At 37.5% G+C, this 26,333-nt stretch overlaps 1 protein-coding gene and 1 pseudogene across 21 annotated transcripts in view; both read right to left on the reverse strand.

Moving 5' to 3' along the window:
* MEF2A (myocyte enhancer factor 2A) overlaps positions 1–26,333 on the reverse strand; it is a 159,846-nt gene that overhangs the window by 82,407 nt on the left and 51,106 nt on the right. For 17 of the 21 annotated variants that reach the window (XM_008165460.4, XM_065559212.1, XM_005294843.5 and 14 more), the window contains 2 exons: positions 13,544–13,752; positions 83–286 (listed from right to left, as the gene is read on the reverse strand). In XM_008165460.4, coding sequence (XP_008163682.2) covers positions 83–286; positions 13,544–13,597 — 258 coding nt within the window. In that variant the 5' untranslated portion in view covers positions 13,598–13,752. Of the gene's footprint in view, positions 1–82; positions 287–819; positions 928–13,543; positions 13,753–26,333 lie in introns of those variants that run through there. The other 4 variants (XM_065559214.1, XM_065559217.1, XM_065559215.1 and 1 more) reach the window with 2 other exon arrangements.
* Positions 21,721–21,857, reverse strand: LOC112059176 (U1 spliceosomal RNA; annotated as a pseudogene).

Below are 26,333 nucleotides of genomic sequence, written 5' to 3' on the forward strand. Positions count from 1 at the left end.
TAAACAGCCCTCTACTGCTTTACACTTTGCCAAAACAAATATTAGGAAGTTAAGAAAATTGATCGTCTTTTCAAATTGTTACCTCAACGATATCCGAGTTGGTTCTGCTCTCATGGGGTTCATTGTATTCTGTGTATTTGAGTAGAACTTTGTCCATATCAGTGCTGGCATACTGAAAGAGTTTGTTAGAGCTGTTAAAAATGATGAGTGCTATTTCACAGTCACAGAGCACACTAAGTTCGTATGCCTTCTTCATTAATCCAAATTTCCTCTTCGTAAAGGTCACCTACACAAGAAAGAAGAGTGGAGGTTTTTCAAATAACAGAACAAAATTTTGAATGACTATAATTAACACACAAAAATGGAGTGTCAATTGAGAGCTGGCACTTTAAACTACCAGTAACAAGACAAGACATCTACTATAACATGCAGGCAAGTTTAATGTTCACTGTGAATTCTCATTTCTCCTACTCAAATACACAGTCACGACATTAACACAGTGTTATACAAGTGAAACAGAAGTTGGTGGGAACAGTATCTTCTACAAAAAAATATAACTATCAAGAGCCAAACTCTATGAATTGTAATAAATAACATTAGTTAGAACTGCTAAATGGATCTGTCCCCAGAAACAGTGGAGCCGAGATATATTGAGAGGGTCATATTTGGTGAGCTCTTTATAACTGATCCATGCAGTGACATTATCCACTTACCCTTCATTGTCACTGAAAATTAAGATTTTAATTAGGGCTATCGATTAATTGCACGATTAACTCAAAAAAATTAACTGCGATTAAAATGAAAAGTAATTCTTTTTACCAGCTGCTTTTTTGTTTTGTTTTATTTTTTAATCCTGAGTAGCAAGTGTCATCTGTCTCATCCTCTTTTTAACTCTTGGTAGAGTTAAACAGACTGATAACTTTAAGGCTAGAAACATGAAAAAAAAAAAAGATGACAAATTTCACCACTAAAATCTTAATGCGTGTCATACAAGACTATTTAGGAAATATTAAAAACTGTCAAACATAGGTTTCCACATGTTTTTGATTTGGATACATTTTCTAGGACAATTTTCAGTGAAGTATCTCTGAACATCTCTAAGCATCATTTTTAGTGGATGAGAACAAGTAAAAATTCTCCTCCAACCATGCTGAAAATGTATACCAGCAAAATAAAAAAAACAAACATATTTAAACAATGAGGCATACATTCTCAAAGTTGTGTTCTGAGATTTAGTTGCATGATCCCTATTGACTTCAGCTTTGGGTAGGTATATAGATGCCTGATTCCTGCTGAAGGGAAGGGGAGTACAGAAAACAAAAGAAACATTAAAGTAACATAACACCTTTCTCTCCTTAAAGCTGAACCTTGTTAACCAAAATACCTAGCTTTCTTTATTTTCAGTTTTAGGCTACTTGAAGAATATATTTTTCATCAGTGGAAATTCATTGCTCACTTTCTCTTATGGTTTACCGAAAAAATTGAAGGAAATGTGTTAAAAAAAGCAAGATTTACCAAGTCTACCAAGTGCTCTGAAGAAATACTCCCACACTATATCATATTCCTCAGTACATAACATAAGACCAGCCATCCTGGGTCAGACCACTGGTCCACCTACCCCAGTATCCTGTCTCTGACAGTGGCCAATGCCATATGCTTCAGAGGGAATGAACAGAACAGTGCAATTTTGAGTAATCCATTCTCGATTAGGGTACCTCACAGCTATAGCCTGCACTAGTTGATGGTTATCAATTATCATATACTTTTGCCATGTTAAGAGTTTACAGACTCCACTTTGTACCTATAAATTGCTAAGTTTCAACTAGCAGTCTGTCACAGGGTAGCTGGCTGGAAGGTCAAAAACATGAAACACTATCCAATACTTTTGGTTTGCCAATGTTAATTGAAGCCTCAATCCTAGATTAATACAAATTCAGCTTGCCAACCCATACTCATTCTCCCTAAATCAGTTCCCACATTCTGAACATTGTAATGGACTTGCCCTCAGACCACCACTTGAAGATGAAGCAGTTACACCAAGGTAGATTTTTTTTTTTTAAACCTAATGGACAGATCTGCCAAAAGTAATTTAACTCAGTGTAGAGTATTTTACCAAATGAAATGTTATCATGTACCATTTATTACTCAGGCACCTGAAATTTTAGCTAAAATTCAGAAACAACAAACAGAACTTCTGGCCTTCCAAATGATAGCATGATCAAGTACTCCACACAAACAATTGCTGGAGAATGAAGCTACTCTCCAAATAATTTTGTAATTTAAAATAAAATGTATTTCATTCAAATTAGATCACTCAAAGAATACAAGATTAAGTATTTCAAACAGCAGTTGGCTTCATGTGAATTTACTTCAGAAAGACATTTTTCTTTTCGGATGTTCCAGAAGAAATTAGGCACAATTATAAAATCTTTGCTTATATATTTTACACAAGCTTGCCCTTCGCTTTTAAAGTGAGGCAATTCTGCTCTTGAGAAGTCTGGTCATTTCCCTCCCCCACAATCTCAGTGAAAAATAAAAGTATGTTCAAATCCCCAAACACATGAACAAGAAAGAAGGACACCTAAACATCTCACTTATTACAAGCCAATAAGGAAGCTAAGAATGCTGGGTAAAATTTTCAAAAGTGCCTAAAGCCCGTTTAAAAAAAAGTAACGTAAGAATTTTAGGGTTTTAGGATATTAAGTGCCTCAATCACTTCTGATAATGGGCTTTAGAAACTTTTACCCTCTCAACACTGCAGCCCCTTATTGCAATACCGGTATACTAAGCCAATTTTGGGAATTACTTCATATTCCTGAACCAAAGACACAAATTGTGAAAATGCAATAGGCATTTTTACAAAAGTGAAACAACTAATTTATAGATTATGCATACTCAACTACCAATATGATGACATACATCAGAAAAAAAAATCTTACTTACATATTACATATCAGAGATGCTGCTGAATTGTGATTTGAATGAGTGACTGCAGAGTTGTAATGATTTTACTCTGAAATGGCCTCCCTTTTGCAGTGGCCCAAAAGCCTTGGTCAAGTCATCTAGCTGCTCTTCCACCTTATTTTCCCTCATCTGTAACAGAGATAACTGACTACCTTACACGAGTGTTGTGATTCATAGATTTTAAGGTCAGAAAGGACCACTGGGCTCATCTAGTTTGTTCTGTGGAACACAGACCAGAGGACTTCTCTGAATTAATTCCTGTTTGAACTAGAGCAGACCTTTTAGAAAAACAATCAGTATTATACATACATACACATTGTCAGACAAAAAACTATGGTTACCATGTGACACCATGCAATAACCAAGAGTATGATTAATGTGATTTAGTATTAGTGGTCTATTAAATTAAATTTTTTAAACAAACATTTAATTTTTTCTTCTTACTCACCACCCCAATGGTGTCACTACCAGGAAAAATTAATGTCGTCATGGTGTTCAACTATGCATTCCGAAATCTTAATATGTTTGGCTTTCTTTTTGAAGTTTGACCATAATACCAAATTTCCTGGGTTTATAATGTCTGGTTTCAGAATAACTACAACTTACCTTTAGCTTTTTACCCCATATTACTACTTTCAATTTAACTGCATCAAAATATGGTGTGCCTGTAAATTTTTCAATAAGGTAACATTTCAGAAGTGAACACTAAAAAAAACCCATGAGGATATTATCAGATGATCTTTCCAATTATATGAAGTTATGAAGTATGAACTGTGACAAAGTTCCTCCTCTATCTTGGTGGGTCCTGCGCTTATTGGTGGATTTTCTTGCCTCAGAGATTCACCATGTGGGTTGGGGAACAGCCTAGAGACCTTCCCCTCTGGAAGAACCCACAGTCAGGTCAATTGGGAGGTTTGGGGGGGAACCCGGCCTGCCCTCTACTCCGGGTTCCAGCCCAGGGCCCTGTGGACTGCAACTGTCTATAGTGCCTCCTGTAACAGCTGCATGACAGCTACAACTCCCTGGGCTACTTCCCCATGGCCCCCTCAAACACCTTCCTTATTCTCACCACAGGACCTTCCTCCTGGTGTCTGATAACGCTTGTGCTCCTCAGTCCTCCAGCACCACACCCTCTCACTCTCAGCTCCTTGCGTCTCTTGCTCCCAGCTCCTCACACTCGCACCACAAACTGAAGTGAGCGCCTTTTTAAAACCCAGGTGCCCTGATTAGCCTGTCTTAATTGATTCTAGAAGCTCCTTCTAAATTGGCTCCAGGTGTCCTAATTAGCCTGCCTGTCTTAACTGGTTCTAGCAGGTTCCTGATTACTCTAGTGCAGCCCCTGCTCTGGTCACTCAGGGAACAGAAAACTACTCATCCAGTAACCAGTATATTTGCCCTCTACCAGACTCCTGTACCCCACTGGTCTGGGTCCGTCACAGAACTTTAAATCATTTGTACTTGAATTTTTATGGCCAAATTCATTTGTATGCTCTGGCAGCTTTATGCCACTCTGGAGCAGCACAACACATCCAGAGCATACTGTCCAGTTAAGCTGCTTTCATAGCAACTTTGCTTCTTCAAAGCGGTCAGACTGTATGGAACAATTTTCCCCTCCCCCATGTCCTCCCAATTCCCACTGCCTCTTGTATCTTCCTGCATTCCTCTGAACACACCCCAGAATCCATCTCCCTTCTACACGCCACACTTCTCCATCAATTGTGACCCCATGTGCTGTCTGGAGACAGAGAGGAACACTAGGAAGATGTGAAATACACCAGTCATTTTAACCAAGGGGAAGCTGTGGCCTCAGTCACACTGTGATCAATGGGAGATGGCAGCATTTTGAAAGAGTCCATAGAATTCTCTGAGGTATTATACTATTCTTCAGCATTTGCTGAAGGAGAAACTTTCAGTTATGAATAATGGGGGGAAATTACCATGAATTCCAACTAAGCATTTTAACAATGTAGCCTAGGCACAAGACTTCAGAGAGTTAACTATAAAGGGAAATTTGAAGAGTTTATTTTACAATCTCTGGGGATAAAAACAAGTCTGACACCAAGTACTACATATCTTAAAGGACCCATTTTTTAGTTAATTTTAACAAACTAACAAATTTACTTTTAAATCCTCAAGAAATTCATTCTACACGCAGAGTAAGTATTTTGAGGAGGACAATGTGCTGTACATTTCATACATAGCAACAGTTTCAATTCTTGCTTTAAGTACAAAACTCAACTCAACTTTAATTACGGAGTTGCACTGGCATTGCCATTTTACAAATTCATAAGCCACTACACCTTATGTTTAACAGCTGTCAGAATATAAATATTGACATGTTAAAAATAAAAACATGTTTTCCTTGGCTCCTAGGGTTGGTTTGTTTTTAAATTATTGGTATCTACATTTCATATTGAGCAAGCCTGTGTAAAACAAATTATTTGGAGTGACAAATTTGAGTTTTCGGTGGAAGCTGAGTGAAGAAATTGTATCAACACACCCTCTACATCAAGATATTTTTCCATGAGTAAAGCTCTGTTAGTGCTGCCCCTTTGCTGCCAACTACACTGTAAAATACATTCCGTACTCTCGATATCTCCTGGTGGGAGGTAACATTAAAGGAAACAGACAGACATCAGATCTACACAGAACACTGCCAATAGCCATTTTATTAAAACAATATATATACACTTCATTAAAATGGCTGTTGGCAACATAACCCAGTGTCTACAGTTTCCTATAAAGCTATGAAATAAAGTGTTCATGTCCATCTGAAAATCCATTGCAACATATGTCAAATAAAGTCTCTGCAGAGGGCTTATGAATTTTGGAAAGCTATTCTTATTGTAGCTGCAGATGTTAGCAAGCTACGTGAAATGGAATATACAAGTCAATGAACTTACTGTGGCTGACTTATATATTCAAACAGACAATGATAAAAGCAGGGCTTTGGAGCTGTGCTCCGGCTCCGCTCCAGCTCCAGGCAAAAACCTGCAGTTCCACTGCTCCGAGCTGCTCTGCGCTCCAGGCTCCGCTCCAAAGCCCTGGATAAAAGCTGGAATTATTACTCATTGTACCTGCATGTTTTTTCTAGATGAAAGATGTAGCAGCCTAACATTTGTTAAGACTACTAAAGTACTGTCTGTGAGGTAAGAGTTCTAACCAACTAGAGTCTTCCTTCCATTTCACCATGTTATTGCAGCATGTCTAATGATTAGAACACAAGCCTTTGGGTCAGACTTCCCTGGAACCCAATTTTTGCTTTTCCAATGAATTGAACTTGTTCCCCAGTTTTCCTCATCTGAAAGATGGGTGCAACTCCAGCCCCAGAAGGCAAGGGTAACATTGAAGTTTAAATGTTTGAGAATGTTTGGCTATCATTAGATTAAGGGAATATATACAAAAATAGTATTCCACTGGTTTTATTTAATTGCACCTCCTTGTATAGACATAATAATGCACCAAGCCTGATTTGGAACCTCAAAACAGCTGCTTAATTATTCTTTAAAATGAAGCAATAGAAGGAAATGAACAAGGGAGGTGGAAAGAAATAGATACACAACAGAAAGTGAAACAAAATGAAAGGAAGGAAAGGGTAGTGACAACAACACATGTTTCTGAATGATTCTGTATAAGAATTACTTTTGGAAAGCTTTAGAATAACAAAATTACAGGAAACTACTTACATTAGTAAACAATTTTCACTATTTTAAATAGAGAACAATTTTAACACTCAAATGCGTTGTACCGGATAATACCTTGTCTTTATTCCCCTCTTCCCAAAATGAAGTTTTTGATGCATTTGGATATTTTTTGGGGGGGAGGGGTTGTTTTTTGTTTTGTTTTTTTAAAGGTCATGCAAGATACACCTTGCAAAACAGTAATAGCCTGCAAATTAGGTAAGCATCAATTAGAAGTTATGACCTAGTCATTCTTCCTAGATCACTAAATTTAATGTGATCCAGATAACATAATTTACAATTAGGAGAATAATTATAATGGCACCAGGCAGGACTGCTATAGGTTGAGAGTGAATTGTTTTTCCCATTAGAACCCCTGATTTTTCTAGGCTCATCTTAGTTTTAAATTGCATCATGATGAAATTTCACAAACTATTAGATAAATTATATTTTTAAAACTGAAAATTGGTTCAAGTTCTTCAAATATGTGTGTCATACAATAGTAATTAAATATTAATGGCGGCACTTATCATAAAAACCAAGCAGCTTTATGGGTGGTGCAGCTCCATTTTGTATACAGTAAGATTAATGTAAATTAAGGTTGTCATAATAGGTTTTTTCCATCTATTACAAATTTTGTTTTGTTTTAAATGCTGTGCATACTGTACTTTTTCTAACTATCATAATGATGGCAATTGTTCCCAATAGGACACAGATGACAACCAATGAGCTCATGAAAATAGTACTACTTTAACACAACAGTGAGTAACCTTGATCTAGATTTTCACTATTTCAAGATGATACTAAGAGTTATTTCTAATACAGAATGTCTTGAAGTGATTTAAAATACTAACATGAGCACAGAGACCACATTTAAAACAATGTCAACAAAATGGCAAAAGAACGTTCCATTTAAATGTATGAAAATGAAGATAAAATATCAGAATAAAATTAGTCCATTCAAACTTAAATATTGTGACATGGTCAAATTTTTAGTAGGGCTCTAGAAATATATCCTTGTTCATAGGCAAATCCTGCATTCAACAAGAACTTGCAAATGGCCAGTTAGACACACAATCACCCAATTTTTGCACTGCAAAGTTTCCTAGTATCCAGATATTAATATACACATCTGTTTCTGTATAAAACACTTTAATGTTCTTAACATATTTGGGGTAATTTCTTTGGATTTTAAAGGCCCAGGAAGCCAGAAGTATTTTCTAATCAGATTCAGCCTCGCTGTGGAAAGGTTACATTGGAGAAATGTTTAGTTCACTAATGTCTATGCCAGGGGTCAGCAATGTTTGGCACATGGCTCACCAGGGTAAGCACCCTGGCAGGCCAGGCCAGTTTATTTACCTGCTGACGCGGCAGGTTCGGCCGATCGCGGCCCCCACTGGCCACGGTTCGCCGTCCCGGGCCAACGGAGGTGGCGGGAAGCCGCGGCCGGCACATCCCTCGCCCACGCCGCTTCCCACCACCCCCGTTGGCCCGGGACGGCGAACCGCGGCCAGTGGGGGCCGCGATCGGCCGAACCTGCCGCGTCAGCAGGTAAATAAACTGGCCCGGCCCGCCAGGTGCTTACCCTGGCGAGCCACGTGCTGAACGTTGCCGACCCCTGCCTTAACCGATAGTTTTCCTTTGCTATTTGATGTCTCAAGGTTAGAAATCTATTAAAAGGCTGTTAAGTTTAATTTTCTTTTTATGCATTTTTTAGATGGAATAAAACTTAAAGCTACACTAAGATAAATATAATGCATGTGATCTTAATTCTACTAATCCAATGTTTAATTTTTACACATACTTATTTGAATGTGTATTTCCAAATCACACACATTTAGATGAACAATTATTTGAAAGGTGTTTAGTATAAGCAAACAGGGTGGGGGTAAAATCAGACTTATCCAAAAAGATATACTGTGTGGAGAATTAGACAAAATAGTTTTAAGATCTGTTTTACAAGATTTATGCCTAGCTACAGAAAAATAGAATACTGAGCACCACCCATAAATCTATCCTATTGAAGCACTAGACAGTTTCAGTGTCATTCCCAGGAAATGCTACTTATCCAGCCAGGATCTCTTTAGTCTGGGGGGAAAAAATAAAAAAATTGCCCTGAAAAAAACAGAACAAGTTTTAGACAGAGCTCAAGGGCTTCCTGCTTCTAGATCAGGGCAAAAATACTCCAAGAACAGTCTTCTGGTATTCCAGCACCTCCACTTTCAGCCAGAACAAAGCTGTTCTTGGAATAGGGGAGGAAGAGGCGAGGGAGTAGAGAATGCCACATTAAACTTCCCAAAAGCGGTATGGCAGAGTCTTGAAGGGAAGGAGGCAGGGATACTTCCATGCACATAGGCCCGCTCTTGACATGCAAAAAGAGTGAGCTTTTCAATTGTGTTAACTCAACTGAGTTACAGGCAGTCCTCAGACTTACAACACAATTGGGGCCTTAAAATTGCGTCATAAGTCGGAACGTCGGAACTCCGAACCGCAATCTACTCCACTGTGGGATCAAGCATCATAAACTCGAAACCTATAGTCATAAGTCGAATCAGGATGTCATTGTAGAAGCATCGTAAGTGCCATTCATCGTAATTCGAATGTCATAAAGTCGAGGACTGCCTGTATTTTAACTCAACTGATGAAAAGCCTTGGTAAAATACAGCATAACAACACTGGAAGCTGTTTTACCTGACTGTGTTGTAGTAGAGGTTCCCCCCAGTTCTAAAGTCTAATTAAATTGTCAGATGGTTCTCCTCTATCCAGTAATTTATTGACATATTCAAAGATTTCTAGTAGATGAGACAGGATGTTTCTCTACAAAAACCATGCTAGTTGGATTCTTATCACATCATGATTTTCCAACTGTTTTATTATTGTATTTTTAAATAATCATTTCAACCCATGTACCAGGTACAGATGTAAGACTTATTGGTCTGTAATTCTTCAGATTACCCTACAGCCTTTTTTAATATAGGCATAACTTTTGCTACCTCCCAGTTCTCCAATACAGTAGCTGTTTTTAATAAGATATTGTACAGTTTTGCTAGGAGTTCAACTACTTCATAATTAAGCTCTTCCAGAATGATGGAATTTACAGTTCCTGGCCCAGTGACACTACTTTTTTTAAAAGTATCATTTGTTCCAGTACCTCCTCTTCTGACACTGCAAAGATGATTACCAGGAAAACAGCAGGTCTGTATCTTTCTGCTGTTACTCTTTGTCAGACAGCAGACAAGCTCAACAGGGTTTGGGAATATTTGCATTGCCTTGAGAGGCTATGTGGCTCGGTAGATAAATTCCCACATGTCACCTTGGGCAAGTCACTTCACCTTTGTTTATCTTCTCACACACTACCTTCTCAACTTAAATTATCAACTCTTCAAGGTAAACACCATTTCTTACTATGTGCTGGTACAATGCCTAGCACTCTAGGCCAGGATTTCTCAAACTGGGGTCGCCGCTTGTGTAGCGAAAGCCCCTGGCGGCCCAGGCCGGTTTGTTTACCTGCCCCGTCCGCAGATCCGGCTGATCGCGGCTCCCACTGGCTGCAGTTCGCTGCTCCCAGGGCAAAGGGGGCTGCTGGAAGCAGCGCGGGCCAAGGGACATACTGGCCACTGCTTCCAGCAGCCCCCATTGGCCCGGAGCAGCGATCTGTGGCCAGTGGGAGCCGCGATCGGCCGGACCTGCGGACGGGTCAGGTAAACAAACTGGCCCGGCCCGCCAGGGGCTTTCCCTACACAAGCGGCGACCCCAGTTTGAGAAACCCTACTCTAGGCACTGTTGTCATGCAAATAATAGGTAAAGATTCAACTTGTAATAACAAATCTGAAATGCCAGAATACTAATTCCTTACTTTTAAGTGTCCTTTTAAAAAAGTGATCTGTTTTTCTGATGTTTACAAACCATAAATATTCCACAAAACATGTTCATACTTTCTTAACGCAGGAAGGTTAACAGGTTCTTCAAAGTGATTCCAGTATTGATTAGTGAAGAGGTTTGATAACAAAAGTAACGTTTAGTTTGATATCTAATTTACTGCACTTTATTCTCTTCAGCTTAATGAATATAAATGCCTTATCTGCTTACACGAGCTAGAAGACTTCTTAATCACTACAATGAGCATCTCATGTTAATTATAATCCCCCAGAGTAATAGTTAGTTTGTATATTCTGTTTTGAGCTCAGTTATAAACCTATATAAAAAGAAACACTTCTGAAGAGACAAAGGATTTTCTCCTCTGTGAAGTTATAAAACCAGGCCAGGTAAGTAAAGCACTACTATGCTCTATTCATGTTTCTAATGCATTAAACAGCTACATCAGAATTTAATATGCATGTTCATGAATGATTTGCTAGCTAGTTATGATAGAGAAAGAACACAAACATGGCAGTTAACTACTGCACTACACTCTCAGGTTACAGCAAAATGAGTCCTACATTCCTTCATTATTTAGGTCAAAGAAATAGCTTACTCAGAACCCACATTCATATATACCGTATATTCTATGTTTCATATGGCACACTGATATGAGATGGAATTCGATGTAGGTGAACTGAGTTGCCTGACTACAAGAGTTACTTTAGCATGGAGCATGTGGAAAAAGGAGAAATCAAGTCAGAGTCTAGCCTTGCACCAAAGCCTAAGACATTTTCCTAGTCACTAGAACAAATAGCATTAGAGCCAACTGAAGAGGCCAGCCAAAAGATCAGCCAAGAAATTAGTCCGAGAGTCAGAGCTTAGCCATCTATATTTAGCATCAACAAAGGCAAACATACAAGTGGCTAATGTTTGGAACATAAGCAATACAAGAAAGCAGGAGCCAACTAGTCTCCCATGTAACAATAAATCTTAGATTGCATTGCTTTTGAGGTAAAGAATCTAGAAAAGCATTAGGACTGAGAGTATGGTTTATTCATGGTTATATAAGAAGCAAGGTTGGTTGGCACAAATTTGATAGCAAGAACTGAGACATAAGTTAACTTAAAACTCCTCTAGGATTTCAAAGTTGAACAAAATGAAAATGAACAACCAGAAGTACTTTAATATGTGTACTTAAGTGATTTATCTACATCTAAACATACAATAGTTGTGTGATTGCAGCTAATCAAACACAACCTTTGGCTTTTGTTCAAGTTCAGATGGTACCTTCCTTGCTATTTATGGTCAGTGTAATTTATTCGTAACATTTACGTCTAGGACTATCCAAAAAAGTTTACAAGAATCCTAGATGAACCCCCCAAAAATTAGAATAGTTAAAAAAAAAAACGCTAGTGTAACTGTGAATGAGCGTGTGTGTTCTCCCCACTTACCACCCACCCATTAGACAGAACTCCATTTGGGTTGGGGAAAATACCACACGTGGTAGGAGTACCACAATAGAGAACCTAAACTGAAGTGTTTAACTGGAACACACTATGCAACAAGTTGTACCAATCATAGTATGAACAAGAATTTTCAGCTTCAGTTTTATAGTGTTGTATCTGTAGTAGTGTTAGGCTGATTTATGAAACTGCAATTTCTTAAGGATCTCCAGGGTAGTGACAGGGTGAGGAGGGGACTAGAGTTGAAACCGGATATCACCTTAGGGCTCATCTACATGAGAATTTTTGTTCCATTATACCAGTATAATTATACCATTATAGCTAAGTCATTATAGTTATATTGGTAAAAAAATCTCTGTGTGGACAATCTTATTCCAAAATAAATGTGGCTTTTTCAGTTTAGCTTAAAGCACCTGCAGAAAGTGACAAAATTAACCGGGAAAAGTCCCTTTCATACCAGACTAAGAATGTCCATGTGGGAGTTACACCTGTAAAATTACAGCAGTTAAAATTCACAACTTACATTATACGAGTATAAGTTTCCCATGCAGGCACACTGTAAGGGTTGCCTAACAGGCCTACTCACTCTTCCCCAGGTTCAGAACCTACTGCCTACCTAGAAGTCTATCATACTGGTTCAGACCAGTGATCCATCTAATACAGTATTCAAAAGAGGTGCCAGAAATCCTGCAGGCATATAGCTATGGTAATTCTGGATATTCCTGTTATTCATACAAATGTCTAATCCCCTTTTGAATCCCACTTTTCCTCAATGACATGCTGTGGCAATTAATTCCACAGGCTAACTGTACATGGAAAAAGAATTCTTTATCAATCTTCTATTTGCCACTTTTTCAATTTCACTGAATGCTTCCATGTTCTTTTATTATACAAAAGTGTGAATCGAAGTAACTAATCTATTTTCACTATACCATTCTCAGAATGAAAGCACACACAGTTCAACATACTTTTACTTGTAGTCATGCCTTTTTCACCCTTCAATTTTTGAGGAAATTATCCCCTGTGGAGTTGTTTACTTCAGAGACACAACTTGCAATCATATGCATGTAAGCAGGGATCAGCACAATATCTAAAATCATAGTTGATGATTGGATACATTTGTTTCACCTACAGGCAGCATATCCTTTCTGAATTCGTGTAATAAGGAGACAATTAACTGTAGCTACAAGATAACTAACTACAAGGGTTGCTCTTTCAACAAAATAGCAGTAGCATAAAGAAAACAGATTTTTCCAAACATCTTCAAACCAGTCTATCAGCATACGAGTCTCAGTGTATCATTTTAGGAAGACTGTTAGTTATACAGCAATTGTAAAACAAATTGACAACTATTTCTTGCCAAATAAATATTGCAATTATCTAAAGTCAAACATTAATATTAATTTGTATTCTGGTAATGCCTTCTATGTGCTTTCCACAGACACAGAAAGACAATGCCCACGGTCCAGAAAAAAAACTTATATTACTTGGGTGAAAACCCATGTGCAACTTTTCCACTCCCATTTTTAAAAGAATTTATCATGAACTTGTTCATGTGGAAGCTTTGTTTCTCACCTGTCTGTTCCGTTCGTCCATTATTCTTGTGATTTGTATTTTCTTCCTCCCCATTTTCACTCTCTCCTTTTCTTTCCCTTTTTACAATCCAAAAACACACTAAATCCAAGAATTCTCACTCTTCAATATATTAACACATGGTACACGGTTCTTTTCCACTGTTTCGTCTTCCACCCGATGAAAAGGTTGCTGCTTCTTGTTACAAAAACCTAAAATAAAAAGAAATACTGAAATAATTTTGTGCCTTCTATATTTTCAAAGTTACAGACAATTTCACATCAAAAACTGTGTTTGCACATTCAAAGCAATTCTTGTAAAGATGAACCAACTCATCTTTCTCTTATCAGACATCCTGTCCATTACTATCATACCAAGCAAAAGCAAGTGATGACTGTAAATTAAGCATTTGAGCTGTTTCACAGAACCTATGGCCAAGAGTCAAGTGATCAGTGATTCTGGGTCCTCCACTTAGACATGTTTAAAAAAGGACTGACTTTCAGAGGGTGCTCAACACTCTCTGAAAAAAAATGAGCCCCTTTTTCAAGGTGTCTCCAGTTGAGCAGTCAAAAACTGGGGCACCCAAAAAATTCACTTCTGAGAATCATCATCTAGGGTTTGGGGAAATTTAACTTTTTTTATTTTTAAAGGTATCTTTTTCAAATATTTGGCCACAAACATGATAACCCTTTAAGTTATGCTCTTTGTAAAATTTATATAACCATAGTGCAGAGATCGGCAATCTTTGGCACACAGCCCGCCAGGGTAAGCACCCTGGCTGGCCGGGCCGGTTTGTTTACCTGCCGCATCCGCAGGTTCGGCTGATCACAGCTCCCACTGGCTGCAGTTCGCAGCTCAGGCCAATGGGGGCTGCGGGAAGCGGCGTGGGCTGAGGGAACATGCTGGCTACCGCTTCCCACAGCCCCCATTGGCCTAGAATGGCGAACCGTGGCCAGTGGGAGCCGCGATCGGCCAAACCCGTGGACACAGCAGGTAAACGAACGGGCCCAGCCCGCCTGGGTGCTCACTCTGGCAGACTGCGTGCCAAAGATTGCCAATCCCTGGCATAGTGTCTTGCTTAAGGTTGTTTGGTGTTATTTCACCTTTTGAACAAGCAGTCAATCTGAAAAATAAATTTTCCATCATTATTCAAGCTCTGACTGTTGGAAACAAAATGTAAGGTTACTTTTTTAGCCTCAATTAATTTCAAAATTCAAATCATGTCTCTTGCAACATTATTGTTTAGAGCTCCTCAGCATACATAAACACAGGCTCTGCATTTCAAAGAGCTTATATTTGAACCACAACTAATAATATATAGAATCAAAATACATAGGCAAGAAATCATATCCAACTTGCTGGTAAGGTGGTCAGCTAGGGAAGGATTAAGAATAGGTACTCTGCTGCAGAAATTATTTTGCCAAAATATGTTGTCAAATATAGGGAAAGATTAAAACAATTAGGTAAGAATTGGAGCGATAGATTAAAATACTCAGATACTACAAGGATGAGTATACCTAAAGAAAAAATTTAAAAAGATAAAATGCAGTAATAAAAATATAAAATGAAAAAAGGCTTAAAAATAAAAATTGAAATAGAAGGACTAAGATTGATATTAAACTACTAAGGCAAATAGCTAAGGACTAAAGCCACTTGTTTTTATTTAGATTGTTACTTCTTCGGGACGGGGCTATTGTATGCCTTTGAAGCACTATCATGCTTTGAGTGCCATATAAAAATAAATCATTTTTGGTATCTTCATCCACCAATACAATTTAATTTCCCCAAAGGATTATTTCACAAGTTTGGAGATGCTGATGAATAGGTGAGAAAATCTCAAGGTTATGTTCACTACAGTAACTTGCAACTTTTCACACATCTACTAACAAGCCAATTACCAACAACAAATCCTCATGTTTAGAAAGATTTGCAGTGGATGCACACAAAACTGAAAGGGCGACAAAGTCAGACACTTAAATATTTTACTATCACACATGAACAAATGATTTATTTTTTAAGGACCAAAGCATTACAAATAGACAATTACCTAAGTCTTGGAAAACCATGCATTAATACTGTAAACTTTGGAAGATGCTTCTCCCCCAACCCTCCCATTATCAACTAAACTGTAGGATAATATAAGACAAAGTAACAGGAGACCAGTGGAAAACAGATTTAACTTCTCCAATATTAATTGTGTACTACAATGTATTACCCAACTTGTTGTTTGCAGTGTCTTTGTAATCATGTTGGCCCTAGGATATCAGAGACACAAGATGGATGAGGTAATATCTTTTATTGGACCATCTTCTGTCGGTGAAAGAGACAAGCTTTCAAGCTACACAGATCTGAAGAAGAGCTCTGCGTCTCTTTCACCAGCAGAAAGTGGTCCAATAAAAGATATTACCTTACTCACCTTGTCTCTCCGATACCCAGCTTGTGTAATTCAGAACAAAAAACTTGAACTTGGGTACAACTCATATTCTGAAGACCTGGATACGTATGACAAAGAAAGGGGTCAAAATAGTCGTAGTATTGGGTTTGTAACCTTCTCCAACCTTCCAATCCAAAATACCTTTTGAAATTGACTCCTACATATATTTTAAGAGGACTGTCACAAATACCCTATTCTTTTAGCCACGTGTAGAAAATGGTGCAACCATGCCACAAACCATCTCACAGTTAATAAGTAGTGACAGAAAGAGGCGATTAGTCACAGACTGCACTTCACTATGTATTCACCCTGTGCAGAGTATAGAATCATGACATTCTGATGCTGACACAGCTTAAATAGGGGATGGGGGAATATCACAAGAGCACAAGATGTCATTTTATATTTATTTGACATCAATGACGTCTCCCTTGTTAGAATATCACTGAATGCCCAAAAGACATGGAAGACAATTTATAATTAGCACAAAGAGACACAAAGACCATGTTGGCCCATTGCTTAAGAGGATAAAACAGAATCTCCCTGTATGCTATGGGTTAATTATATTTCAAATAATCAAACTGTGGAATATCTATAAATTTGCATCACTGTCACATATTCTGTACTGCACTTTAAGAAAACAGTATTTTCTTCCAAAGAACTGCTGCTGAAGACAACTCACTAAAATCACAGTTGTGACCATAAAGTCACTTTGGTATATTCCTGTATCGTGAAAAGCTTCTCCCTCCCATGCCATGAACAAAAATTTGGCCCAAGTAATAATACTGAAGTTAAGTTAGCAGACACATTTCCATAATGTGGAAATTAAGGGTGCGGGAGGTGCTGCAGCACCCCAAGGTTTTATGCGGGGTCCCGGCAGCCAGCTCCAGCCTTGGCCCCCTTACCCCTGTCCCGGCCCCTCCCCCACATTCCAGAGACACAGCCCTACTCCTGGCCCCAGTTGGGGGGCAAACAGGGGTAAGAGGGCTGGCTTTCAGCACCCCCACTATTAAAAATGTTCCAGCACCACTGCACATATCTATGGTCAGAGAGCACATTATATTTCAAACAGAGTAAAAATGAAATTAACATCAAAATCCCAGGAATTTCAAAGTTAAGGTTGCATTGCCACAAGTCATAGAACCACACCCTAGCAACTACTACTACCTCGCCTCTGTAGAAAGGCAACACAAGTGAAATTTCACACTGACATGAATATCAAGCATTCCATAAAATAAAATGGTCAGTGTAAGCAAAGAAGAAAAACTGCAGTATTTTCTGCTTCAACAAGAGAATATTACGTTTGCAACTCTAGTGGGACAAAATTAATATTAGAATAGTTTTTTGAGTATGATCTCATGTGAAACTGATCTTAATTCTGAGTCTCCTAGCTTTCTACTTTTCTTGTTTTAATTTAACATTTTTAAAAACAATGTACACTAAAAACACTAATATCTTCACTTGACGACCAACACAACTGGTTGCTAAGCAGTCTTAAAATATAGTGTGCCATAGGCAAAAAATCTCTGTAAGTCACATGTTCTCACTAATTTTGCAATTGTTTTCTAAATGCTGGAGAGATGTATCACTCTAAAACTAACTAATGAAATCTGTGCTATTTAGAAAGAGGATTTTAATGATTCAGCAAAATCAAACTACGCCCATACTGCTGCCTATTTAAACAAAAAACTGTGAAGACCGAGGTCAAAATTAGATAAGTTTAACAAAATTCTTATTTCAAAATTATTGTCCTTGTTTTTCTTGTATTTCTTCCTTTCCGTTTTCTCTGAACCTGTACCATCATGATTCCAGATTATACTTGTCAATGTACAACTCCAATATCCCAGTTTACTATAATGTACCACATTACACACAAAGAACAAATAAGACAACTTCAGATGATTTGCACAACTCAAGGTTCATAAAAACAGTCATTTATGTGGAAATGATCTTATGGAAAAAAGTGTTTTAAGAATCTCAAAAATGAACTAATTTTGTAGTTTAAAATATACTTGCACACTACAAAATATTAAATATTCTTAAAGCAAAAAGGTAGAAGAGGCAAAATATAAGATGCATTTTTGTTTTAGAAAGTTAAGAGAAAGTAAAGAAAATTATGTAGTGAATGTTCTCTACTATTCAAGCATGGGGAAGGGAAGCCAAAACTTTTGAGTTCTATTCCAAATTCCTCAAAGCATTTCCTGTGTGACTCTTAAGCAAATGACCGCCTTTCTGCACCTCAGTAAAACAGGAAGCTACCTCACAAGTATGTAGAAGCTTAATATTTATTAAAAAATGTTGAAATCTTTCAGTGAAAGGTAATATAAAAGTTATCAGTTTGTACGGACTGTCCCGGTTAATAGAGAGTTTAATGAAGTAATGCACCGTGATAATGGTCAGCACTTTAGTAAAGCCTGAAGCTATAAAATACCCAATATTGTACCTCTGTGGCACAATGTATGTCTACACTATGAAGACTACACGAGCATAGCCCCATAGTAAAGACTCAGCCTACACCAACCAGAAGGAGTTTTTCTGTCAGTGTAGGAACGTCACCTTCCTGAATGAAGCTATGTCAATGGAAGCCCTTTTCTGTCGACAAACCTATGTCTACATTGGGGTTTTTTTCACTGTATCTACATTGGTCAGGGGTGTGAGGTTTACTTCAAACCCCAGATTGATGTAGTTATGCCAATATAACCTTTCAGTTTAGATCAGCCACAGTCTCCCTCAAAAGACTTCCTTTATGTGCTAAGACTGTAATTCAAAAATTTTAAGTGTCAAGTCAAAAAGTGGTTTGAACAGGGTGTAACTAAAAAAAAGTTACGATTTTGCTCAAGTACAAAAAATTCACTTTTGGACTGAGACCACGTATGAAACATTTGAATCTGAAAGGATATTTTTTTAAACACAGACACATTTATACATATTACTTGGCCACGTAGTTCCAAAAATGGAAAAAAACTGAGGTAATTTGTTATTTAATTTGCTGGCAAACTCACCATTGATGGTGACAGGTTTCAGTTTCTGAATTGATGTGTTACACAATGATTATTAAATGTAATTACCTAACATGTTAAAAAATGTGATATGTTCCTATGTAGGTACTCCTGTAAGGACCAGATCAGCACTATATTAACTTATTTTCACTTTAAGGCAATTATGGAGGAGAAAATGAAAATGGTCAAGAGTTAAGATATTTTAGTTTTTAAAAAATCATTTTTAGAAGTATTTTCTAAATTCAGGTCATTTTTATTAGTTAAACATATTTTCAGAATTTTCTATATTATATAAAAACAATAATTCTCCTTATAGTAATGTGCAATTAAGGGAAATCTCTTTCGGGTAATGTTAGAAAAGAATAATGGAATGAATGTTTTTCTACCAGTGTACACAAGACAATTATATTGAGAAGACTAAGCCTAGTGCCCAGGCATCCAAAGCCAATTGGATCCATGCTGGAATGGAACTCTGGAGTGCTCACAAAGTCCCGTATTTCAGATTCTTCAGTGCAGGCTGAAATTTGGCTACACTTTCCCCACTGCTTTACAGAAGATCTTTCAAGTAAGCCAGAGCTAGTGAAGGAGATTTGCTTCAAAAATGTTTTAGTGAATGCTGACTAGAGCCTTGCGTGGGATTATTTTTTAATCCAGCTCCCGCTATTATGGCAACGGGTCCTGCAGGAGCTGTGGGATCCCAGTCCTGCACTATATTAGTCCTGTGAAGGGCTCTACTATGAGCAAATAAGATACAAGGTCATACTGCAGCCTAGTCAGGCACACACTGCTATTCCAAGAATAAAGAGCCAATATTGGAGAAATCCATATAGAGAATGTAAATAAAGTGTATTTTCATCTCTATAGCATGTTTTTTCCATTACTAGAATTTATCTTTAAATGTTTTATGCTTCATTTTGGCCCCACTTATGGCAATAAATTCAGCTTTTGATGATATTTAAACAAGTCTCAACAGGTTTTATGTGAAGTTGTATTCTCTCTAGCCTATAATTTACAGTCCATCTCAGAAAACCTGTTTAGGAAATGAATGGAGTCAGTAAGTTGAGAAAGTAGACCAAGGAAAAAATGAACCAATTACAGATGTTGGGCCAGATTCTAATCTTAGATTGGGATAAACCCTCAGTCCCACTGCTGTCATCAGTTCTGCCAAAACACTTGCACCATGTGATAAGAATAAGAGAGCAACAAGAATGATAGGTTTCAGAGTAGCAGCCGTGTTAGTCTGTATCTGCAAAAGGAACAGGAGTACTTGTGGCACCTTAGAGACTAACAAATTTATTTGAACATAAGCTTTCGTGGGCTATAGCCCATGTCATCAGATGCATAGAATGGAACATATAGTAAGAAATATATATACACATACAGAGAACATGAAAAGGTGGATTCCAGTTCAGGTGACATGATCACATGTCACTGTAAGACTTCATTACCCACTTGCCAGCACACACGTATACAGGAAGACTTACAGGCAAAACAGAGCCATGTGCAGTCAATTCAAGAATGATAAAAGGTCTGAAAAATGTGTCTTACACTGAAAGACTATAGAAGCTCATTCTATTTAATTTATTCCAGAACTGGTTAAGAACTGGCTTTATCATAGTCTACATGGGAGAAGAGATTTCTGAGAGTAGACAGCTCTTTAATCTAGCAGAAAAAGGAATAGTGAAATCCAATGGCTGGAAGCTGAAGTCAGACAAATTCAGACAAGAATTAAGGTGCAAATATTTAAGTGAGGGTAATTTAGCCATTGGGACAACAGGATGCAGTGGATTTGCCATTACTTCAAGACTGGATACCTTAAAAAAAATTATATATATATATATTTTCATTCTATAGCGAAAAACAGAAGTTATGGGCTTCATGCACTATTACTGGGGAGGTTCTTTAGTCTGTGTTATGCAGGATGTCAGACTAAATAACTAGAATAACCCCTTCTGGCCTTAAAATCTATGAACACCTATGTGGCCTTTTGGCACAAAGACTCTTATGAGATCCTAACCTTTTCTACTTGTTCTGTGGTTGTTTTTTGGCTCATAACTGTTTGGTACAAATTAAGTTTCAATTAAATAAGTTTATACTTTGGTTAAATGAGAGTCAGCCATGAGAGATGATCACCACCACCTGAGATTATCACTGTCCTGAAAAAGTACAGTTCTTCCAACCAGAAGGACCAGCACCTAAAGAAAAAATTAGTTTCCTTTAAAGGGATCTAGCAAAGCAGCCTGTTAATTTTTATTCAGTTCTGAATATTCTTAGAAACAATGGGCACTTAAGAGACATGGGGTTAAAATTTGGGCAAGACACATGCATATATACTTAAGGTTTTGGCAAAAACACATGTAGTTTTACTGAGGAAGCAAAATGATCATGCAAAACAGAAGTTGAAACCTTGCAACCCACACTGAAGGATTCTTCTTTCTGTGGTCACATTTAATGCATGCAAAACAGATTAAGCTACGTACAAGTGTTCCTCCAAACAATTTTTTTTATCCCCATAATTGTTTATTTGCACCCATGATTAACACATCTGGGCACATTACAGAAATTGTAGAAGTGAACAACCTGCCAATAATTGGAGAAAAAAAAATCAAACCCATCCAGACCCCAAGACTACAACCTAGTGACAGGATTGGCTCTGGAACCAAATTGAGGGGAAAAACAAAGTGAACAAATGGCTTTTGCAACAGGACTTAAAACCCCTATCAGATTCAGACTATCGTTGAACTGTAGGGGGCAAATTATGCAGTTGAGTTTCCCGCATTTGGGGAAATGGCAGGGGTCAGCACACCCGCAGTGCAATGGATGAGCCTCACCCTGGAAAAACCACCTTCATGGGAGATCATGTAGTCTTCCCCTGCCAGGTAAGTATAACTCTTGTAGTTACAAAAACTTGCTCTGAATGTGCCCCAAGGCAGTGCTATTGTCTGAAGTCTATAGACAGCTTCAATACCTCTAGAGAGATTATTTGTTGCTTAAGACCTACATTCTGGACCCAGGCATAACCCAGCTAACTGGGCTCCACACTAGATGTTCCTCAGAGTCTGGGAGCAAGAAATCCTTCCTTTAGACCACTGCATATCAGCAGAGACACTCTATGGGTTCTACTTATGCTGTACGGGTCAAGTCGCCTCCCCATCATTTTCTCTACCACTATGCGGTGAAGAATGTCCCAAGATCCGCATGCCCCGTCACCAAATCCCTTCTATACAGCAGAGCAGGGAACCATCACAAAGTGAGCTGTACAGATGATGTGAGCATGCTTGCATAATCTGCCCCAATTGTGCTCCACTTCATCCACCAGAAAAACACTGGTTCTACTACAAGAGAACAGTTACAGAGAATGGAACAGAACTAATCCAAGACTGGTGTGAACTGCCTATACTCACCTCAGTGGAAATTAAAACTATGCTACTCATTTACCATAATCTCTCAATAATTTCCAGAGGTTTTGATTGGCCCATCTCAAAACAAACCTCCATACACTTAAGAGCACTGGCAAGTGAACAAAAGAAAAAAATTCTGGCTCTTGACATTCTGGATGATGAGTCAACAATTCATTGATGGTATTTTCCTCTATCTTAAAAGGGTAGAATATTCTTAGTAAACATCCAAAAAAGACTATTTTCAAGTAATTATCCTTTTCTGAAATTATTCTGAAGTAGTCCAATATTTTCAGGCTCATTGAGACACTGTGGTTTGATGGCATATAAAATACCTTCGATGTTATCTGATTAAAACAGCACTAAGCAAATGGATCACTTGGAATTCTCCTCTTTCAGTGGTCTTCATATTTCAATACAGTCACTTCAGTGAAGCACTGGCTTTAATTACTACTAACCTGGATCTCAGCATTTTTCCATCTTAACTTCTTGTGTTTATTATGCATATTTTTCTACCCTGTCCCCTTCATCTTTTGGGTAAAAACTTGCATGTAGAAAGGGACCAACACTCAGTATCTGACTATACTGTATATCAGGTCAAAAAAGCATTGTACACTAAAATTACAATACCTATTTTGTGCCAAATTCTCAAATGATGTAATCAGAATAGCTCCACAGACATATATGGAACTGAGTCAGATACCACAAGCTGAGGATCTTTAATCACACAAAAAATGGGACATTCAAAATTAAAAGCTTACACAGCAACTAACTCTGCCCCCTTCCATATATGATTTATATATCTATTTAGATAGCCCAATGTATAACACTATATTTAGCTGGATATATGTGCAATTCACATTAGAAAGGATGTGGACCTTACTTATATATTTTGCCAGATAGCAATTCGCTTCCAAGGGTTGTGTGATCAAGGAACAAAAACCCTCTTGCAATGAATATGCACACGGAGCAAAATTAAAGTTTCTATAAAAACTTTAACAATGCATTTCCCCAGTTTTCTGGATTAAGTTCTCAGCCTGAATATTCCACTGACAATTTGTTCTCATATAACATTTCCGGGAGGGGAGGGATGGGAAGGGGGAGAATATGACAGAGGAATGAAGGAGGAAAGATGGAAAACAGGATTTAGTTGCAGGCTAGCATGAAAAGTTCACAAGGAGCAAGCAAATCCATGTTTAGATTTGTGTTTGCTAGTATAATTTCAGATGCTGGTATGCAATACCTCAGTAGTCAGAAAAGTGTGTATAACCAAAAGGATAATGTTATTCTTTCTTCCCCCTTGCATGGTAATACATATATAGAGCAAAAGACTAAATTCTAACTGTACTGCAAATCCTAAGCAAAGTTCATTTAGGTTAAGTTGCTGTATTTAACAAACGCAAAATACACATGCTACCTCGTTAGAACATTATCCCTGAGATGATCCAGTTGTGTTTAGCATAGCCAAGAGGTGTCTCTCAAGAAGGCTGTTACATTATAATGAATTAATGAAACTGGGAGCCAAAGTGCCATCTGTAGCCTATTAATGTTGCAAGAGAGCCTTCTACAGATGGACTACACTACACTTAAAAAGGTACATAAAACCACAAATCTAACAAGTTAACAATGAGCGTAATTAAAAGAACAACCAACATTCTTGGCATAAGGATTAAAGCTTGTGGAAAAGATCAAGTCTCTCTTTTAAAATGTTGTTGTTTTTAGTTTTATTGATTGTGCTTCAGCTCCACTGTAGTACGTACCACATAACCAATTCTCCAATTACGGCAAGCACACAGTGTTTCAGTTATTCCAAAATGAATACAGAGCATGACTGGCAAATTGGGCACAAAAACTATGGAGATATGAGCTCTAGACATAGATATATACATCAAAGGTATTTGAGTATGGGTAACTATCTGCATCTGTTGATTTTGTTCAAGTTACAAGGAAACTGTAGTGGTGAAAAAATAAGCAACAGGGACAGAATCTTTAAGGAAAATTAGCAAGTTAAAATAAAAGCACAGGAAATTGTATTAGCATACCGCCTCAGTAAGCTAACTTTTTCTGGTACACAGGTGCAGGACTTCCTAAGAACAAGTGGAGATGTGAAATTTTTGTCAGGTGACTTATTGCCAGCAGTTAACCGGAAGTTCAAACAACAAGAGTAAAACCACCCATTCGGTATTGTCTAAATTATGCATACTGTTGAGATTGTGTATTGCAGTTTACCAAGGTTAATACACTCATGAATTGACGCTCTTGTAATCATAAAAGTTCAAAGTAGATTTCAAGGGCTACATATTTTGGGGGCAAAAAAACTACTCCTTAAAAAAACCACCAACCACAGTAATCCAAACAGCTTACTTGAAAATGTATTCAGAGCCTGGTTAAATGACAACAAGACAGTCATACTATTTAGATGTGAATTCTATAAACCAACAGACAAAACAACATAATGCTGAAACAGTCTTCACGCCACAGTGAGACATTTAGCAAACCATGAAGACGCCTACAGGTTCCTAACAAAAGATTAGTGGTAAGATTTTTCTTCTGTGGCTACGTTAACCACTGTACCAAACTCAATTTCTTCTTTTAAAATCTAGATGCTCATGCCGGAGCTCAAACCTCAAAACAATGAATGGAAAAACAAAAAATGTCACGACATTGAAAAGTCTAGACTTAATAGAAAATAAGACAAAAATGTGACTAGAGGAATGGAGATTTAATTCCAACTGCTTTTTTTCTTGTCTTTTACATTTTTAGTCATTTAATAGCTAAGTAAAATGCATACCATTTCTGCTATATTTATACATTTTTATTGTTTTGTATCTACTATGTACAAACTCATGGACATTGTCTGCTCATAGAACCTTATAATCTACAGCTAGATAGACAAGTAGATTAGAAGTGGAACAACTACGGACAATTTACATATAAGTCAACTAAACTCAGCCTGAACAATATAGCAGGAGTAAGTTTTGAGAGGGACTTAATATGGCAAGAATGGGGGGTCATGTTGATGAGTTTAGGGAGTTACTTCTATGCAGAGCAGTTCAAAAAGCTTCTAAATGTATTTATACTAACGCTGTTGCATTGCCAAGAGTTATTTCTTAAATAACTCAAAAGCATTAAACAATATTTCTAATTAAAATTACAGTTAAAAAAAGATGGTTAATACTTAAAATAATCTGGGCAAAAGCTGTGTCTTCCTTGGTGTCTTATATAGCAACAACCACACCCACGCGTCTGACGAAGTGGGTATTCACCCACGAAAGCTTATGCTCCAATACATCTGTTAGTCTATAAGGTGCCACAGGACTTTTTGTTGCTTTTAACCACACCCTAAGTGCTCTACTTAAAATGACACTGACATTCAGGCCGTCATTAGCACTTCACTTGCAAGATCTAGAATGAATTTCCAGCTCCCATTTATTCTTTCATCTGGACTTGGTCAGTGATCTATTGCAGCACTCCAATCTTTCCTTCAAAGTTGAACATAAAACGTTAGCGTCCTTTTCTGCCTTAGCATGTTTGAACGAAATTTTTAGAAAGTAAAATAACATTCTCAACTTTTTATTTCAACTTTTTTCCTCACTTTGAAGTTGTATGAGAAAAGTCTCTCTGAGCAAGTCATGTAAATGAAATGCAGGAGGAACATGCAAATTATATATCCATTTTACAAACTTTAGCTTTAATACAAATGGAAAAACCACTGTATAATCTTTTATATGGGAAAACCTTGACTGATAGGATTCAATTATTTGTTTTAAAATTACTACATTTATCACATATGAGATCACTTTGACCCAGAGTTCAATCTACTTAAAAACAAAGATATAAATTACTACAATTTACTAAAAGTACTAAACGCTAGAAACAGTTTGACAAATAGCAACTTTATTTAACCTAACAAGGTAATGTGAATTAAAAATAAGTTGTGTGTTTGTCATTTACAAATAAAGGGT

This window comes from Chrysemys picta, chromosome 10 (assembly GCF_011386835.1).
Source record: "Chrysemys picta bellii isolate R12L10 chromosome 10, ASM1138683v2, whole genome shotgun sequence".
Taxonomy (NCBI): Eukaryota; Metazoa; Chordata; order Testudines; family Emydidae; genus Chrysemys; species Chrysemys picta.